Source organism: Parasteatoda tepidariorum, chromosome 5, assembly GCF_982258835.1.
Source record: "Parasteatoda tepidariorum strain Cologne lab strain chromosome 5, Ptep-v5.0, whole genome shotgun sequence".
Classification (NCBI taxonomy): domain Eukaryota; kingdom Metazoa; phylum Arthropoda; class Arachnida; order Araneae; family Theridiidae; genus Parasteatoda; species Parasteatoda tepidariorum.
The window spans coordinates 100,578,417-100,597,217 of NC_141759.1; the positions used below are offsets into that span (position 1 = coordinate 100,578,417).

Sequence of the window (18,801 nt, forward strand, 5' to 3'; positions counted from 1 at the left end):
TGTAATTTTTTTTTAAATTAAAGGTACAGGTTAAGAAAGTAACGCATAAGAAAAGTAAATTTATAAATATAACACATGAAGAAATGTCACGCGCAAGAGCACGTGAAAAATGTAAACGTGTAAAAGCAAAGCTTAAGAAAAAGTAAAAAACGCGCATGAAAGTTAATAAACGCATGAGAGAAGTAAATGTGTTAAAGTACGGCATAAAAGTAACGCATAAAAAGTGCGTAAAAATAACGAGTGAGGGAAGTAACGCTTATGAAAGAAACGAAATAATAACACGTAGCTTCGCCATACGTAAACGTAAAGAAAGAAATATTTTTAAAAAAATGAGAAAGTTTTCTGGTATCAAACGTATAGGACATCTATTGATGCGAATAAAAGGAGAAGCAATAAATTGCATTGTCATGAAACTCAAATATTATACATTGAATCAAAATAGATGTACAACGTTTGTAAGTTTACTGTAATCTAACTAATAACAATATCTTGTCCCGTTGTGGGGCTTTTAATTTGTCTGTAATTATTTCACTTGGTAAAGTAGTATAGTATGTTACAATATAACATCGGATTGAGTTAGAAAATTATAGGTTAGTATTAAGGGGAATTATATATATAGATATATAAGCAACAATGTCTTAATTTTAACTTTTTTATTATTAACGTTATAAGAATTTTTTAGCATCATCCCAAATCTCATCAGTTTAAAATGCAATAAAATTAAATTTTAAAAAATATAAAAACTGACAAATGTGTAGATTTAAATTGCAGACACAAATAACTTTTTTTTTTCGCTTATAAATTTTGATAAAATTCCATAGAAGTTCTAAAAATAATCAAGCTCTCCTTATGTAAAGATGAGAACCCTTTACCTCCCTCCTTTTTCAAAAGATATTGTGCCGTCGAATATTATCAAAAGTTCAGGGACTACTTAGGGGGCTTAAATCCCCTCACATTTTATAAATACAGAAACACAGAACACAGCCCCTTTTAAGATTATGGTTTTTTTCTTAATTCTTGTGGAATTAAATTAACTATAGGAAAATTTATAAATTTTTTTGCCTGAATTCTAGAAGAAAGAAATGTATATTTCAAGCAAGCTTTAAAATTTCTGCGGTGAAATCTTATCCCTTACTCATCCCTTCCCTCCGCAGAGGAAATATGCGTCCCTATTGCTGACCGATGTGAAAATTCTTGGTTTCAAATGCCACAGCAAACAGAATAAATAAATAAAAAAACAGGGAAACAGAATAGAAAAAAAAATACCATTAAATGAGCGATAAATAATTTACACGTAAACAATTTCTTTTATAATTTTAATTTAAAACAATGCGAATCATGAAATTGAAATTGCGGGCAAGAATTCTTGTTAATTAGAGATCCAGTTAATACTAATATATATATACCCCCTCCACTCTTGAGGTACTGTTCAGCGCAAAAAATATCAAGGAAATGAAATCAAAAATTTAACTTAAAATCGAAGATAGCAGGAGTAGAGGCCTCTTAAAACGTCATGCGAATTTTTTAAAAAAAATAATATTTGGCACTGTAGGATTTATTTAAAATTGATTTCGTATAAAAGAATGACAATTATGAAAAATGTTAGCATATGTCTAGTAATAGTTTTATAGGTCATCTTTAAAAAATTTAATTTCGTTCAAAACACCTAAACCTTCTAAAAATTTCATGAGTGGACATTCAAGGAAATTTCTTAGAATAATGTAAGGAATAAGCGACATATTTTTGGAGAATGCTCTTATAGGCTTAAAAATATAAGTAGCATACTTGCCAACTTTTAGGCACCTTTTTCCAAGTGGTATTAAAATAACTATTGATGTGCACGGCCCGACTTAGCCTAATTCAGGCTCAGGGCAAAACTTCTTTGGGGGGTCCCCCTCTGCTGCACTACTTCAGTAATGAAGAACCGAATGCTATGGAGGTATTTAAAATTTTCACCTCATTATAGATAACAAGAAAATTGACTAAAACCTAAAATAGCTATAAAGTCCCCCCCCCCCTCCGATGGTCAGATAAAATATCGTTCTGTCCATTTTATTGATTTTCTGACAAGTCTATGTCCATCATGCCGAAAGCAGTTTTCTGATTGTTAAGTTTGTCTGTTGTTGTTAATTTACGTCGCACTAGAGCTGCACAATGGGCTATTGGCGACGGTCTGGGAAACATCCCGGAGGATGATCCGAGGACATGCCATCACAATTTTGATCCTCTGCGAAGGGGATGGCACCCCCGCTTCGGTAGCCCGACGACCTGCGCGCGAAGTCGAGCACTTTACGGTTAGTTTAACGAGGACCAATACCGCACACCCTCGGTCCCAACGCAGACTGATCCAAGTGGTCACCCACCCGCACACTGACAGTAGCCAGTGATGCTTGACTTCAGTGATCTGCTGGGTTGTTAAGTTTGTCATGTGGCTGTGAAAAATTCATATCCCTGCTGACATTAGGGAAGAATTCAGCTAATTCAATATGAAGCCTGTATTTTTGTAAACATTACGCATTTTGCGATATGTAAAAATGCCACGGATTTGCGAAACATGCATTGTGTTCATACCATAGATTAATGAAAAAGCTAACATAACACTGATGGATTTTACACTGTACTGATATTTTGTTTAAAAAAAGTTCATTAAAGAAGGAAACGTAAAATAAACTCTCGATTCGATTTGGGGCCTCTCTATGACGTGGGAGCCCGGGGTAACTGCCCCATATGCTCTTACCTTAGTCAGGCTCTGTTGATGTGATATTGTAGGCAAATACTTAATTCACCATCACTCAAAGCACAATAAGATCTATATGTATGCTTAAACTATTTTAATTTAGTGGTATTTCAAAGTATATTAAATCAAATTTGTTAAAATAGGAATTGTGTATGTATGAACAAATTTTGATGACAGGATATGCACAGGTATATAGAATTAATTTTGATCAAAATTATATCTGATTACTATCTCATGTGCTGGTAATTCAGAATTTTTAATTTTTTGCACTGTGGGATTTGTTATGAACTGGTTTTATATAAAATAATAGGCATAGTGTTTTCTTGTAATACAATATAGAGAAAAATGAATTAAGACACAAAATATTCACAATTAATTCATTTCTTTTATTTACACAACAATTACATTAAAAACATCGTTATCTATAAAACAATAGCAATGCCAAATGGTATTCAATACACAGAAGTCAAACTCTTATCAACAAAAGCACAACAATTCATAATTACTAATTAAAAGGAATTTCATCCACTAACAAGCTCTCCTATCCATAGTTGCCAAGCTATTTTCTTCCCATAGTTTTTGAAGTACCCATAAGTAAATAAGTTTTGAAGTACAAGTTTTTTTTTTTCACAGCAGGAAAAAAACCCTATTTTCTTTCAACTAATGAGGAAAAAAATATATTAAACAGTAAAATATTTTTTTTAAACAGTTTATAATTGAACATTATCAAATGAGTGAAAATCTAAAAGCAAGAATTGGAAAAAAATTAATTCAATGAATTTTTTAAGAAATTAAAACTTTTCAATCTTCTTCAAATTTATAATTAAACTTGTAAACACAAATAATTTTATTTATGAGCATTTATTAACAAAATCTAATTTTATTTTTTTAAAACAGAAAATGCAGTTCACTAAAAATCAATTCAAATAATTTATCTAGATAGAAAAATATATATACATATTAATTTAAACGAAAATATAAATTCCATTTAATTTGCAATGCAAAAGTTATGAAATTCTGCATAAAACTGAAATAAATAACATGTAAATAGTAACTTTTCAAAAAAGGTAAAGGAAAAAACTTCAAAATAACTTTTACACTATTAAATTTCATTTAATTAACTTTAAACTAGTTTTATAAAACTTGTGCAAGATGACTACTTGAGGTGCATTGTTTTCGTGATCAACTTATGGAGTAGAGGGAGACATTGTTTTTTCCTACTAGTACTTCTCATTTAATATTATCCATATACTGCTCAGATGTTACCAATCAAAATAAAGATAAATGTAGTCTAATTTTTCAAACACGATTACAAAATTTTATTTATCAAATGCCAATGAATATTAGGAACAGATATTAGATTAACAGAATGAAATACAATTATATTTTAACTAATTAGTTAAAAAAATAAATATGCAAATTTTGTTAATGAATGCCAGCCAGGTATTGATTATAAATAATTCCTTAAAATATCAGTACACAAGAACACATATAGCGACCAGAAAAAAGTCCCTCCATAAGGAAGGGAACTACAGGAACAAAGAACTACAATATCTCAGAAACTGCTGTACTGTGCATAGATTGTTCACCTTTAGGTATTACAAATAATAGCAACCAAATATGCTTTGTGCATGTTGTAATTGAATCCAACACATTTATTCACCAAATTTTTTGTCGTTTCATTTTACTTTTGGGGAATTTTTTCTGGTCAACCTATATATCCAATTGCAAAATATAATATTATATTCATTTCACCCTGAATCAAAACATAACAGTTTTTTCATATGAAGGGTTTAGAATAGCACTAATAACATTTCAAGACAAATTTCACATATTTCAACAGTCAATATACAAGATAAACAGGTGCTCAGATTACTTTTTATATATAAATTGTACATAAATTATTGTTTTTACTAATTCATTTTTTTAATCTTTATAAATGGCAGTGAACAATAAGTTTTGTTTGAAAACTAAGCCAACCTAATTATTTGTAAGCTTTTCTAAATGTAAAAAAAAGATAAGCGATTTTGATTATTTGTAAATTAACAACAAAAGTTTCAAAATAAATAATAATAATAAAAAACATTGCAAGAATACCTCTTTTTTTAAGACCTTCCAAATAAAACTAAGTTTTCAGACAGGACAGTTGTTAGTAATTTTTCAATTGATTTCACAGGTTTAACATCAATATGCACAAAGGATTATTGAAAATATTACATACCTCTTTTAAAAATAAAGTTGCCTAAACCATTTATTTCTAAAGATGTAGACACGTAAGATATGCATTTACAGATAAGAAGATCTGCACATAAGATAGAAAAAACTTGCTTATTTAATGAGTCAAAAACAAACTGATACTTATGATGAGTAAGTTACTGAATACAATTGTGTAACATTATGTAGTGCATGTGAAAAAACGGAAATTTAAGAGGCTACAGTATTAAAGATACACTAGAAGAGAAAGAAACAAAAATTAAAGTTTAAGTAAAACATTCATTCAAATGAAAAAGCACAAACATAGATATTATTTGAAATAGCTGTTTTTCACCCCTAAAGTAAATGCATCTGCTATGCAACTTTGTAAATACCAATATAATTTGACTTGAATTTTTGATATTATGAAATTTTGAATGCCTTTCTTTGACAGGGCCGCCACTCAAATCTGGAAAAAATCCCGTGTTTTTTGCCTATACATATTCTACACAATATATTAAGAGGAAAAACATAATTACACATGATCCGTATTGGGCTAACTGTACAAGTTATAATAGCTGTAAAAACTTAAGAGAAAAAAGGAACAGCTGAGCATATGAATGAACTAGTTTAATAAAACTGAAATATTATCCTTAAATATCCCATAGATAGCACTTCGAGTGGTTAAATTTTTTTAAAAGACGAGAATAAGAAACAAAATCCCTGTATTTTTCTAGTTTCTAAGGAAAAGCTCATATTTCCCTACATTATCCCTGTTATTTTAGATAATTTTTAAATTCCCTGTATTTTCCAGGTTTTCCCTAATTAATCTAACAACCCTGTTTGAGTTTAAGATATCAAGATTTGGCTTTTCTTTGATTTTATTAAAATAAAATTTTCAGTACAGGTGAAATATACATTTATAAAATGCATGAATTCTTCACAAAAGCATTTTTTAATTTCAATATCTTTCAACAAATTTCTTTTTCTTCATCTATGAAATGTATTCAGTAGCCTACATTGCAACCTCACTTATTTATTTGAAACAAATTTATGAATTTTTAATTACAATAACAAACTACCAGAGGACATTAACTAGTTTAGGAAGAAAACAACGATTTCCAGGCACAAACAACATACACGCAGGAACAGCAGTATTCTACCTTCTTCTTTCTTGCTTTTGTGTTCGTTTCCTTTCCTTCTCTCTTCTTTCATCTTGCTTTTGTTTCTGCTTTTCTCTGCCCACTTTATCCGTAGCTTTCTTTTTATCCGCTTCTGACTTCAAAGTTTCTCGCCTCTCTTTCTCTGCTTGAACGACGGCTTCAACATTCTGATTTTGAGCAGAAGCTAGCATCTCAAGTTAAGGTTTAGTAAAAGATAATTAAATCAGATCTGTCGAGTAAGAATCTAAAAACCATTGAAACTATAGCTAGAAACTAGCATTAAAGTTCTAAACAACTAAAAAGAAAAATGCAACCCCATTATTCAATATTCTGATTTTGAGCAGAAGCTAGAATTTTAAAGTTTAGTAAAATATATTAAAATTAGATCTGTTGAATATGCTCTACAGATCTGATAAAACTTTAATAACTGATACTTAAAACTAGTATAAATATTACAGTAATGCAATTGAAATGTTGAAATTGAAATGCAATTGAGCTGTTCAAATACAAATATTATTTTAAATTTGAATATTACATTGATTGAATAGACAAACAATATTAATGGTTTTAAGAGCATTATATTCTCTTTTGATTTTACAGAGTAAGATATTTGTTTCGATTTTTCAATAATGATTTTTTTTTTGTACAATTTCTACACGTGGATACTTTGTAAGTGAGATTTAGAAGAGAAACAGCTTACATTTTTAATTCTAACACTATTTAGTGGAAAAACAGAATTAGATCAGATTTTGGGAGTGTCTGGAATCCTGTGCGATTCATTGTTTATAATTTTTGAATGAACTTAGGTTTCAGGATGGGTATTTTGAAAACAGAGCTATATCTTCAGTGCATGCCTTTAAACTTTTCACAATACTTAGCTGTTCCCTCAATAATATGAATTGATCCAGCATAATTATACTTGAAGTTTTTTTGTATCATTAATTCTTGAAATGTCACAATATAAAAACAGCAGTAAGATAGTGAGGCTGAACAACTAAGTTAATAAAGACAGTTAATATGATTAATTTTTGTTGACATTATGTTATTTAGGCTTATTAAAAAAAACTCACTTTAAAAGCTTAGTATCAACAGATGTGGATTAAGGTTTAAATAAACTTTTCTAAAATATTAAGTTTGTAACATTAATCCCTTACATCATAAAATAATCCACATTGATTTTACTTGAGCTAACTTAATATAATAAACTAAAAATTGATAGCCAATAAAAATATGCTATTAACTCCCAATATTTTTGATTAAATAGTAAATTGAGTATATAAATTACAGCTAGTAAGTTAAAAAAAATGGAATCAGGTGCAGTTGAATTGCTCCAATCACCTCTCTGCTAATCCACAAAGAAAATGTTTTTGCAATTACCTGAGAATTTGTGGTTGGAGAGAATATTTAGTTTGACAGTAAAGTTATTCAGAGTGACCGAATTTTTATTTTGCATACTGTACATTGTAAAAAAATTCAAAATAAAGTATGTTTTCCAGAAACCATGAAAAATTAATTACCTTAACAACACTTTTACAAAAATCAAAAATAATTGAAAAAGGAAAACTTATCAAGACACAAATTATTGGAGACAAAATAGCAATGATTATAAAAGGATACGGTGAAAAGACGATGAGGCTCCTCCTTCATCCGAGTCACAGTCCCTATAATATTCATCGAAGTATTAGATATCAACATGAAAAAATGGATTTGGGAGCATGCTGGCCAATTGTTTTGCATTATTTTGGAATTCAGTCAACTAAAATATTAATTAAAGCCTTCCCAGACTGTTTTTGACATAAATATATGCAAATGAAAAAAGATGTAATACAACTATTTAAAAATTTTTTAATGGCCATTACAATTAAAGTTGTTATGGCCATGAAAAAGTATTTTATAAATTTTGGGCCTAAAATAACTAAACGATAAATTTAAATACATATATTTATTACGATATTAAAGGAGTAGAATATCTCTATAAAGCAACCTTTGTACCATTGGAGGACAATATCAAGTGAGTAACTCTTGTCGCATTAAATGTTTCAAAATGCTTTTCCTAGAGATTTCAGCGACAACAGTTTCATACTTGAACTAAATATGCAAAGAATAGAAAGAAAAGTGTATCCATGGTTGCCTCTCAAATCTGGAGAAAAAAAAATTCACTGTACATTTTTAACAATATATTAAGTATTACAATATATTAAAAGTAAACACACAATCACTATGCTCTTGTTTGAGCTTTCATTATGAAAACTATACTAGTTTTAATTGCTGGAACAGCAACACATTTAAAACAAATATTGTTAGAGTAAGTGAGGTATATTATAGCTCAGGGCTCGAAAAACCGACCGTCCTCGGCGGTCAAAAATTCCCCGTGGACAACAAATTTCTCGAATCCAACGTCTGCGCGGACGGCCATTTTCACGTTAATGTTCGTGATATATTTTCAATTTTTGTTATCTTACAAGAGTCTAGCTCCTCACTTCTAAAATGACCCTCTAATCTCGAAATACAGCAACATACTGCACATGGTGGAATTGATGTTTTCTCTGTCTCGGAGTACTGCAGCAGTGGAAAGGGGCTTTTCAGCAATGAACTTACAAAAAAAAAACACATTACGTACTGGTCTTAAACAAGAAGCATCAACCGCAATTATGAACATCTACCTAAATGAAAAACCTCTTTCAGATTTCTGTGCAGAAACCTCTGTATATCATGGGCTTGATTGTGGAACTGGCAAACGTCGTATTTGATTCATTTAAAAAACGCAGTACCATCGGATAAATTGACATGATAATTGACAGATAACTTGACCTTTGTTATTTAAACTATTTCATTAAAGAAATAAATTATTTCATTAAAGAAATACTAGGTTTTACTATTAGTAAAATAGTATTTCTTTTACAGTACAGAACCCGTTATCCGGAAATCAGAAAACTGGAACAAAATTCTATACATGTTCTCGCCATTTTAAAAAAAAATGTTTTTTTCCTCATAAGATTTTACGATTTTTCTTTCTTTTTTTAAAGATGTTTACCTTACCATCATTTTGGAAATAATCATTAGTGTATTACATCATCGTTTTTTCTTATTAAGATTATTTCCAATTTTCTTTCCCTTTTAGTTGGGTTTAACAATTAAAAAAAAACGGCTTTTTGTAGCAATTCAGAAAACCGGAAAAATCAGTTATCCGGAATAGCGATCGTCCCGGATAATCGGCTGCCTACTGTATTACCGTATAATGTTATCCTAGTATTTGTAATCCTAGTAACTATTAATTAATGACGCAATTTATATAATTGTTAGTAATAAATAAGAGAAAATTATATTTTTATTTATTCAGAAGCGACGGGTTAGTTTCAAAGGAGGACGGGTACATAGTTGGACAAGCCGACCTCGGGGACGGGTAAAATTTCTGAGTTTTTTCGAGCACTGGTATAGCTGAACTATCATCTTTAAATATCTAAAAGATCGCGCTTTGAGAGGCCAGCATTTTTTTAAAGACGAAATTAAGAAATAAAATTCCCTGCATTTTCTCAGTTTGTGAAGAAAAATTTAAAATTCCCAGCATTTTTTCGACTATTTTTGATGATTTTTTTAATTTCCTGTATTTTCCAGGTATTCCATGTTCTCCCTGTAGAGTGGTGACCTTGGGTGGAAGGAGTGTCTACTCCTTCCAATGAAAACATTCTTGCATTTTGGATAAATGAGAAAAACTCTCCAACCCAAATAAACAAGCGGGTGTTGCCTCTGGCCATAGACCTGAAAATATTATCACCTTCTGCCAAAGTGGCAAGCATGTACAATTGCGACTTGTACAATTACGGCATAAAATTATGAGTTAACAGACTTTTGATTGTACAAACCAGGGATCTATTTTTTTTAACATTACTTTAAAACTTATTCTACATTAAAATGATATTAATTGCCTAAGTGAATCAAGATTAGTACACAAAATTAATACAGTTGAACCTTTTTATCTCGAACCTCTTTATCTCGAAATTTCTAAAATTCCCTACATTTACTGTCTAAAATCACTGTACTTTTTATGTTTATGTCGAATTTTTCTTCTTCAAAACCTCCGTCTCTCGAATTTTTAATAATAGAGTACAAATGTCGAAACTTTCTTCAGCAGTAGAACTCGTAGACAGTGATGAATTTCAGGAATCCACAGGAAGTAGAGATGAACAGGTTGGGGGTGTTTCTTGGAATTACAATCACTATCCCTGAACTTCCTTAACTAGAAAGGAATACAATGATTCTGGTAGTAAGTGAGGGGTTAATGAGTACAGTACAGAACCCGTTATCCGGAAATCAGAAAACCGGAAAACCAAAAAACCGGAACAAAATTCGATAAATTTTCCCGCCATTTAAAAAAAAAATTTTTTTTTTTTCCTCATAAGATTTTAGGATTTTTCTTTTTTTTTTGAAAGATGTTTACTTTACCATCATTTTGGAAATAATCATTAGTGTATTACTCCATCGTTTTTTCTTCTTTTTAAGATTATTTCCAAAAAAAAAATTTTTTTTAGTTGGGTTTAGCAATAAAAAAAACGGCTTTTTGTAGCGATTCAGAAAACCGGAAAAATCAGTTATCCGGAAAAGCGAAGGTCCCGATCGTTCCGGATAATCGGTTCCCTACTGTAGTAGCTTTTCAACATAGATAAGAAAGCTATAGAAAACAGTTGGTATGCAAACTTGTAGATGAAACAAGTTAGAAACTATCAGAATTGCTGTTTTGCCTGGAGAAATGCCTCTCTAAAAACTATCCAAAAGGGTTTTAAAAAGCTGGTTTTGAGAATAGCTGTGAAGATGATGAATAAGAGGATGAAGGCATCAGTAAAGAAGAAAATGTTAAAGCTGAAAATGCAGTTCCAGATTTGCCAAAATGGAATGCAATAAAATCTGGATTTAATGTTGACATTAATTTTGATGATTTTTACAAGTGGACAACTGCCTGGCAACATGAGGAACATTGGCAGATGTTCATAGATAATGTCAAAGGAATATCAGATGAAGAGGAAGAAGCTGAAGATCATATTGATGAATCAAAAGTGAATGCAAAAGTAGAAAAAGCTGTAGAATTTTTATAAACTACTCTTGAATCCCAGGAAAATGTTGGCTTTGAGGAATTTGCGATCTTTCTAACCTCAAAAGAATAATCGAAACAAATAACGTTATACGTCAGAAATCTTCAAAAATTTATTTTCAGTGTTTAATGTATGTTAAAAAACTGTTATGTAAATAGATGTATGTGGTACAATTAATTTAAAGAAATTCCTATATTTTTCTACTAAAAACAATTTAAGCACTTTTAATAGAATTTCTTAAAATTAATTTTTTAAAGTACCTGTATAACTCAAAGCCTCTTTATCTCGAATTTTTCGCCTTTCCCGTGAAATTCGAGATAAACAGGTTTGACTGTATTACAGTAGAACCTCCCGGGAACGACCACTCTCTGTTCCACATTAAAATGGTAGTTAATGGAGTTTGGTGTTTCTTAGAGGTTACCTCCATTGACTTCAAACTTCTTATCGAAGATACACAATTTTTTGACAACTTTATCACTTCAGTCAGTGTCATTTACTTGGTGCGGAAAAACCCTACTGTAGACGCCTTGAAAAGATATATCAATGAATAAAATTTACCCCCTATAAAAATGATCGCAACTGATATAATTAAGTGTAAAAACAAATTTACCAATTATGAATGATAAAGCTATTTTGAATAATTAAACAATTATGTTTTTTGTTAAAGCTTACATTTAATTTTATATCTTAAAAATTAGTTAGCTTTAAAAGATTGGAAGAGGTTTGTTTGTTTGAGATGAGTTTTTTTTCTTCTAATTTACCTTTCAAATCTAGAAATAAATCATCGATAGCATCATCTTTAGTTCACTCTTAAAATTTCATTGCATTAGAACCAATGCAATTAGGACACTTAATATTATATTCATTTCAGTATTTCAAAATTATGTTATACAAGATAAATTCATTGCTATATATAACGTAAAAGAAACTTAAATATAATCCCAATAGGGTCTACTCCCAAAGGGGTTTAAGTTAGTTTTCAAAAACATTTCATGAATTCAGAGATAAATTTAGAGACCTAAATGCATAAAAATATTTTTCAAAAAAGTTTTTTAGAGATTAACTTACTAAGGGTTTAGAATAGCATTTGATAATATTAGACAAAGTTGATTTATTTTACTGTTCAATATACAAGTTAGACAGGTGGCTAGGGTACAAAGTTTTTGCTCCTTTTTATTGTAAAGAATAAATTTAGTTCTAGATAATGTAGTTCTACTTAAGACAGGTGATCAACTTAACAGGTTACACTCTATAGAATCTATAACAAAAAAGCGTGAAAGAGGTCTCAAGAGAACTTACTCTTCATCTGATGATACAAATCTGCAGCGAGTCAAAATAGCTTCTCTCAATTGTTCCTCCTCACTAGAGCGGTTGACAGGTTTGAGGACAGGTTGAACTTGTTTTCCCATAATCAATGCAACTTTATGGCCAAGATCAAATTGCTCTGGGAAAAAAAAAATCAAAAACATGTGAGAGAATAAACAGGCATATAATCATTAAAAAAAATATAAAATTATAAAATAAAGTAAAAGCAGAACTATCTGGAATTTGCATAACCAGAAAGCTCATTTCAGGATGTTCATTAAAAAAAACTTCTCGCAAAAAAAAACAAAAAAAAACTTTATATTCTTTTCAAAGGTTGCAAGTAGAACACTGTTGCACTGTTTTTTAACAGGGCTAATTTTTTAAACTTTTTCAAGGTTTTAAGTTTTGAAAAGTTCCAACTTAAAAAAATTACTAAAAGCCTCAAACTTTAAAATTCGGTTACTGATTACGTTGCAATAAATAAGATGAGATAAAAATTATTTAAAAAATACAAATTAGTTACTAATAAAAAAGGAAATTCCGAATTTATAACTCTCTAGTTAACATGGGTAAGTAGAAATGGATGCTCAAATGGACAGTTACATTCCTTGCTTATTGTCATTCATTGTTTCATTCAAGCTTTTATTGGCATTAAATTCAAAAAAAGAGGTTATGTTCAACCATGTATTTTATAGATTAACATGCTGTCCAGCAGGTTGGTAACAATTTTGAAATTTTTCAAGCCCTGTTATACCTTATTCCAAGCATAAAAACACGTAATTTCAAAATAATAATAACAATAAAAAAAAAATTGGAAAGATTTTTCTGTTATACTCCCTTATAAGAATGAATAACGTAAAACATAACTTATGAAATTTTCACTGTTTTTTTAAAAAAAATTATCATTAATTTCATTTGTGAAGTTTTTACTGAAATGTACTGGTAATATTTAATATAATATATTATATTAAATTACACCTACTGTAATATAATACCTGTACTGGTATTATATTAAATATTACCAGTACAATTCATTAAGAAATTAATTTACAAAAGAATTCATTTTTTGATAAATTCTACATTTTATTCACTTTTGTATGACAATAACGTTTTTGCTACATATTTCCACATAGTTTTCAATGCAAATAATTTAATAAGACTGTATAGCCTACCGCGAAATTTGAATAATGCATTTGAGTAAACACTTTTTATTTTGACACATACAATTAGTATCCACTATAAATCTATGTGGTTTGTCAAGCGCTATTTTGACAGCTATTGCTACCTAGATTTCCACATGGTTTTTAAAACCTTAATATTTAAATATGGTATTGAAACGCACCACAAATTCCGAATCATGCATTTGAGTAACTATCACCAGACCCACTCAACAATCAATGATTCCACAAAGAATCTGCGTTGTTAAACAATTTTTTGGCAGATATTAAGAGAAATTTTCAAATGCTTTTTAAAATCTCAATAATTTGATAGGATATTATTTTGCTTGGCATACTTCCATTTGTGTATTTGAAGAATCACAATTGACTATTAAAGATTTAGTCGGAAACCCACAGATTTATTAATTGCATTTTCGTCACTTATTGCCATAGATTTTTCCCGTATTTAAATAATTTTTTTTTGCTTTGTTTCCTCCCGGTTTTTAAGGCTACATTGCTTCCCGTGAATCATGCATATAAAGGATCACTTTATTATGCAGTCAATTATTAATGATTCCCCTGTAAATACACATGGTTTCAATGATTGCATTTAAATTAATTATCATCGCTACGGATTTATACATGGTTTTCAATATCTTGATTTTTTAACGCTATATTGTTTTAAACACGAAACCTTGAATCACCCATTCAAGGTTTCATGTTTAAACGAAACCTTGAATGGGTGATTAAAGGTTTCGTTTAAACACGAAAGAATCAATGGCATTTTCAACTGTTATTGCTTCGGACTTTCAGGTAGTTTCATTTCAAAACAGAAGTAAATGTAATGCTGTAACAAAATGCCGCAGTAATCACAAAATGCCGAATTTTATTCCAGATATCCAAAATTTTTGTTAACACAAATAGCGAAAGTGGGAAAAAAATAATTTAAAAATAGGAAATTGACGAGGTGATTTGTGGCACAGAGTGAAAAACCCTGAAAATTTTAAGTGCAAAAAATCGAAATCAATTTATATACCATACATGTTTCATACTCAACATAACTTTTTGAACTAACAACTGTAATTAAATTACCTACTAATGCAGAATATCATACTTTTAGAATAAGTATTTCTAGAAAAACTTATTTCTTACAAGTATAGCGATATTAGGTTTTAAATTGCAGGAATAAGAATCGTGATATTAAATTTTAAAATTGTGTGAATATGAATCGCAATATTGGATTTCAAAATTTTGTTAATGTTAATTGTGACAGTAAATTTTCAAATCGCGTAAATATGAATCACTGTGCATAATTATTAAATCACGTGAATACAATCGGAATATTGAATTTTAAAAACGTGTAAATTTAAATCATGAGATTGGACTTTTCAATCACACAAATATGAATTGCAATGCATAACTTTTAAATCAGGTAAATATGAAAATCGATGTTCTATATTAAAATAGCATGAATAAGAATCCAAATATTAGCAATTCCAGCGTGGTTCCAAATGTTTAAAAAGGTAAAAATCCACTAAAACCAAATTGGCGAAAGAATCACGCAAGACTTAATTAGCAAAAGATTGCACGTAAACGTCTCATTAACAGATTTAGAAAAAGCTTCAAAGTTTTGTTGGATTGTAAGTTTTTGATTCGCAGAAGTCCGCAGCCAGTGGTCTTGATTTATGCAGAATTCTGCTATATATGTGCACAAATTGCATGCCCCCTCCTAGTTTTTAAACCCAGAAAAATGATGGAAAAAAAACGGAATTCCGGGTTAACCCAGGAATACAATCACCCATGAATTGAGTCAAATTTCTAAAAAGAAAAAAGAAGAAATTAGCGGCAAAAAGGAGGATTTTCATCCCTGTAACTATCATAGGCGCAGCATAAGAGGGACACAAAACTATTAATTTATTTTTAAGTTTGATATATACATTTATATATAAATATACTCATAATGAAATAAATATGCACTTATTTATAAAACTTAAAATAAACGAACAGTTTTATAAAAATAAAAAGTAAGCCTGATGCTACACTTTTAAACAGTAGAACTTATAATCACAATTAAAATTAATTAAGCTTTACTAGCGTCAACAATAGCTTTTATGTGCGGATCAAAAATTTATTAATATTTATTTCAAATTTCACAGTTCTCCCACTTAGAAAAACGAATAACAAAAGAACAGCTTTTATTTACCTGTTTCATCACTCTTTGAATTAGAGATTTCATGATATTCATTCCATTTATTAATTATCTCAGAACACAATTCTTCTACACCTACTCCATTCTAAAAATATCAAGCGTTATTACTTTCACCATATTACAAAAAAAAATGTATATAATAATAATAATAACAATGCATATTGAAAGTGTGATGAGGAAAGTATTGAAAAAATATTTTAAAAAAATTATATTTACTAAGATCCTAGTACTATTTGACTGCTTTTTAATTTCAATTAGAAAAACAATGGTGTTTATGATGACACAATTTCTTAGAATTTTGTGACTTTTTGTACTACATATATTTTTTTATTGTTAATATTTACTAATAACTTGTTATATAACTGTAAATAATATAAAAATATTAAAAATTAATTTTAAACAAATTTCTTTGCACATTGGCAATTCTTTCATAATCTAGTCATTTTGACTGAGTTTCTACTTACTAAGTTTCAGTCTTCTTAGTGTTAAGTAATTTTAATGCAAAAAATGGTCACCTATAAATTTGCATCTAATGGCTACTAAAGGTAAATTTTTATTTCCAATTGCCCTTTAACTTACAATATGACAAGTTTTATCAATCAAGTCACATCACTCACAATTGAGGTTAAGAATGAATATTAATTTATAGTTATTAAAACCTATTTGATAGTTGCACAATGCTATATGTCACATGACTTTTATTATATTAACTATTTTATTTTAGCAACATTTTCTTTTTAAATGCCCTTTTGTATCAGTAATTACACTTAAAACTATCTATTAAAAAATTAATCTTACATTTGCAAATAATATTCAAGTTAATTTTTAAATTACTTCAAAATAATATTTAATTTTTTATTCATTAAACACAACATTAAACACAAAATATAAATCACTTAATAATGTCCAATTTTACTTAATAATTCAATTTAAAATGAAACAAAGTAATTAATTTAATAAAAATTTTATGATTTGCTTTTCAACTTCTGAATTATTTAAAAATTGAGGGGATATTTCCATATCATGATCTGTCTCACCAACTACAATCGGCAAGGTGCAAAATATATTTCAATATATATATTGTTTGCTTGGGGGTGGCTATGAGTAATACCTTTTGACTTGGTCCCTTTCTGTGATGTGTTCTTTTTAAGTTTGCAGTGGGCCACCGCCTGGAAGTTGCAAAGACTCAGCGATTATTCAGCCACAGATCATGACACGGAAATCTCCCCAAAATTGAATCAGATCCAAATGTTAAATTAATTAAAAATAAAAATAAATAGAAGTTATTTTCTTGAAAGGAAAAACAGTTCAGTGAAATTATTCAGTGAACACTTCAGACCTGGACAAAATAAACAAAAATCATTATCTTTTACTAATAAACAGGTCTTTAATGGTAAATTAATAAATTTAGGAGTCTAAGAAATTTTTCTAAAGTAAGATACCTAATATATATAAGAGAAGAAATCTAATAGATAGGCTAATTGTAAAGCAATAACAAATCATTCAGAAATGTTGGAAAAAAAAGATGTTTAATTTATTCATGATTGATAGGTTAAGTTTTTCTTTTAGTCTACCACTTCAGATTTTTAAAAAATGCTACAAAAATGTTCAACTTATATTGTAAATGCTTTCAAGTCTATGTTATTACAAAGACTTATTGACACAAAAAACATAAACACTTTTTCTGCCAAATAAAATGAAACATCAATGATGAACCTTGCATTGTTTTACACAAAGCTATTCAATTCTCCCTTTTTTAATTCGTGATTGAAAATTTAAATCTTAGTGAAAGTGGGATATTTCCATATCATGATCTGTCACGCCAACTATAATGGCCAAGGTGCCAAATAGATTCTAAACTTGCAACTTTTTTTAAAAATATCAAAAAAAAAAAAACATGTACATGTTTGCCTGGGGGTGGCTATGAGTTATAGCTTTCTGAATCGGTCCCTTTCTGTGACGTCTATTTTTAGTTTCTCGCTGGCCGCTGCCCAGAAGTTGCCAAGACTTGGCGATAGGGAACCACACACAAAAACAATTAATTGCTTTAAAAATAATAAATGTTAGAACAATACATTACATACTTATAAGTTATGATCAGTATTATCAATATTATAAATATTGCAATCTAAGAAATAATTTTGAGCTAAATAAGTAAAAAACTTCAAAATACTTAGAAAAGGAACAGATAAACAATTTAAAACAAATATATATGATTCTGTCTGTCATTTGTAAACCGACATTTCTTTTACGTTTATAATTACCAGCTGAACTTACAATAATATGTGTGTATAATATAAAATGCAATTTTACCAGTAAATCAAGTAATATGTCTCTCAAGGAATCTATTTTATCAGCATCGGCTTCATCAGTTGTGATAATACTACTAATATAGGATCCCATTACTTCATCTTCGATGTCATAGCTCCCAAGTTTCTCAGTCAACCAACTATTAAATGAATCTAAAACAGACATGCTGTTCTCTTTTTTTTTAAGTATCAGCAATCAATATATGCGTAAAATGCTAATTTTCGAATTATTAATATGTTAATCATTAATTAGTCATTCTATTTCATTATATAATTACAAGTACACTACCATGCAATCTTCTCGATTTCATTTGAAATCGGTCAACATCAACAAAAATAAATCGAAACAATCCCGAGTAATGCCAACTCAATTTAGAATTATTTATTAAATATTACAGATGTTCTATACAAAATATCGAATTTTAATAGGCGCAATCAAAACAAAAAAATATTTTAAAAATTTTAAAAATATTAAACTTGTATTTTAAACTGAAAATATGAATATTTAATTTTGGGTGCTGACTTCTTCGTTTATAAATAACAATTTATGCGGGTTTCTCTGCGGCTCATAACACTCGAAAAAATAAGCATTTCCTTTGCAAACTAGCGCAAGGCCAGGCATTTGACTTCGGCCAAAGTTA

At 29.2% G+C, this 18,801-nt stretch overlaps 1 protein-coding gene across 1 annotated transcript; it reads right to left on the reverse strand.

The window, feature by feature from the left end:
- Positions 1–3,102: 3,102 nt before the first annotated feature.
- On the reverse strand, positions 3,103–18,720 carry LOC107440590 (coiled-coil domain-containing protein 43). The gene is made up of 5 exons (XM_016053568.5): positions 18,165–18,720; positions 15,846–15,936; positions 12,480–12,624; positions 7,711–7,754; positions 3,103–6,277 (listed from the first exon to the last, which is right to left on the reverse strand). Exons 1-5 carry the CDS (start codon positions 18,324–18,326, stop codon positions 6,090–6,092), a joined length of 630 nt encoding a protein of 209 aa, XP_015909054.2. The 5' UTR covers positions 18,327–18,720; the 3' UTR covers positions 3,103–6,089.
- Between the last annotated feature and the right edge of the window lie 81 nt (positions 18,721–18,801).

Coding starts and splice junctions, on each gene's coding strand:
- LOC107440590 (XM_016053568.5), bottom strand. CDS start 18,326: ATGTCTGTTTTAGATTCATTTAATAGTTGGTTGACTGAGAAACTTGGG. Junction 15,937..18,164: donor ACATATTACTTGATTTACTG/GTAAAATTGCAT, acceptor TGATATTTTTAG/AATGGAGTAGGTGTAGAAGA. Junction 12,625..15,845: donor TTCAAAGAGTGATGAAACAG/GTAAATAAAAGC, acceptor TTTTTTTCCCAG/AGCAATTTGATCTTGGCCAT.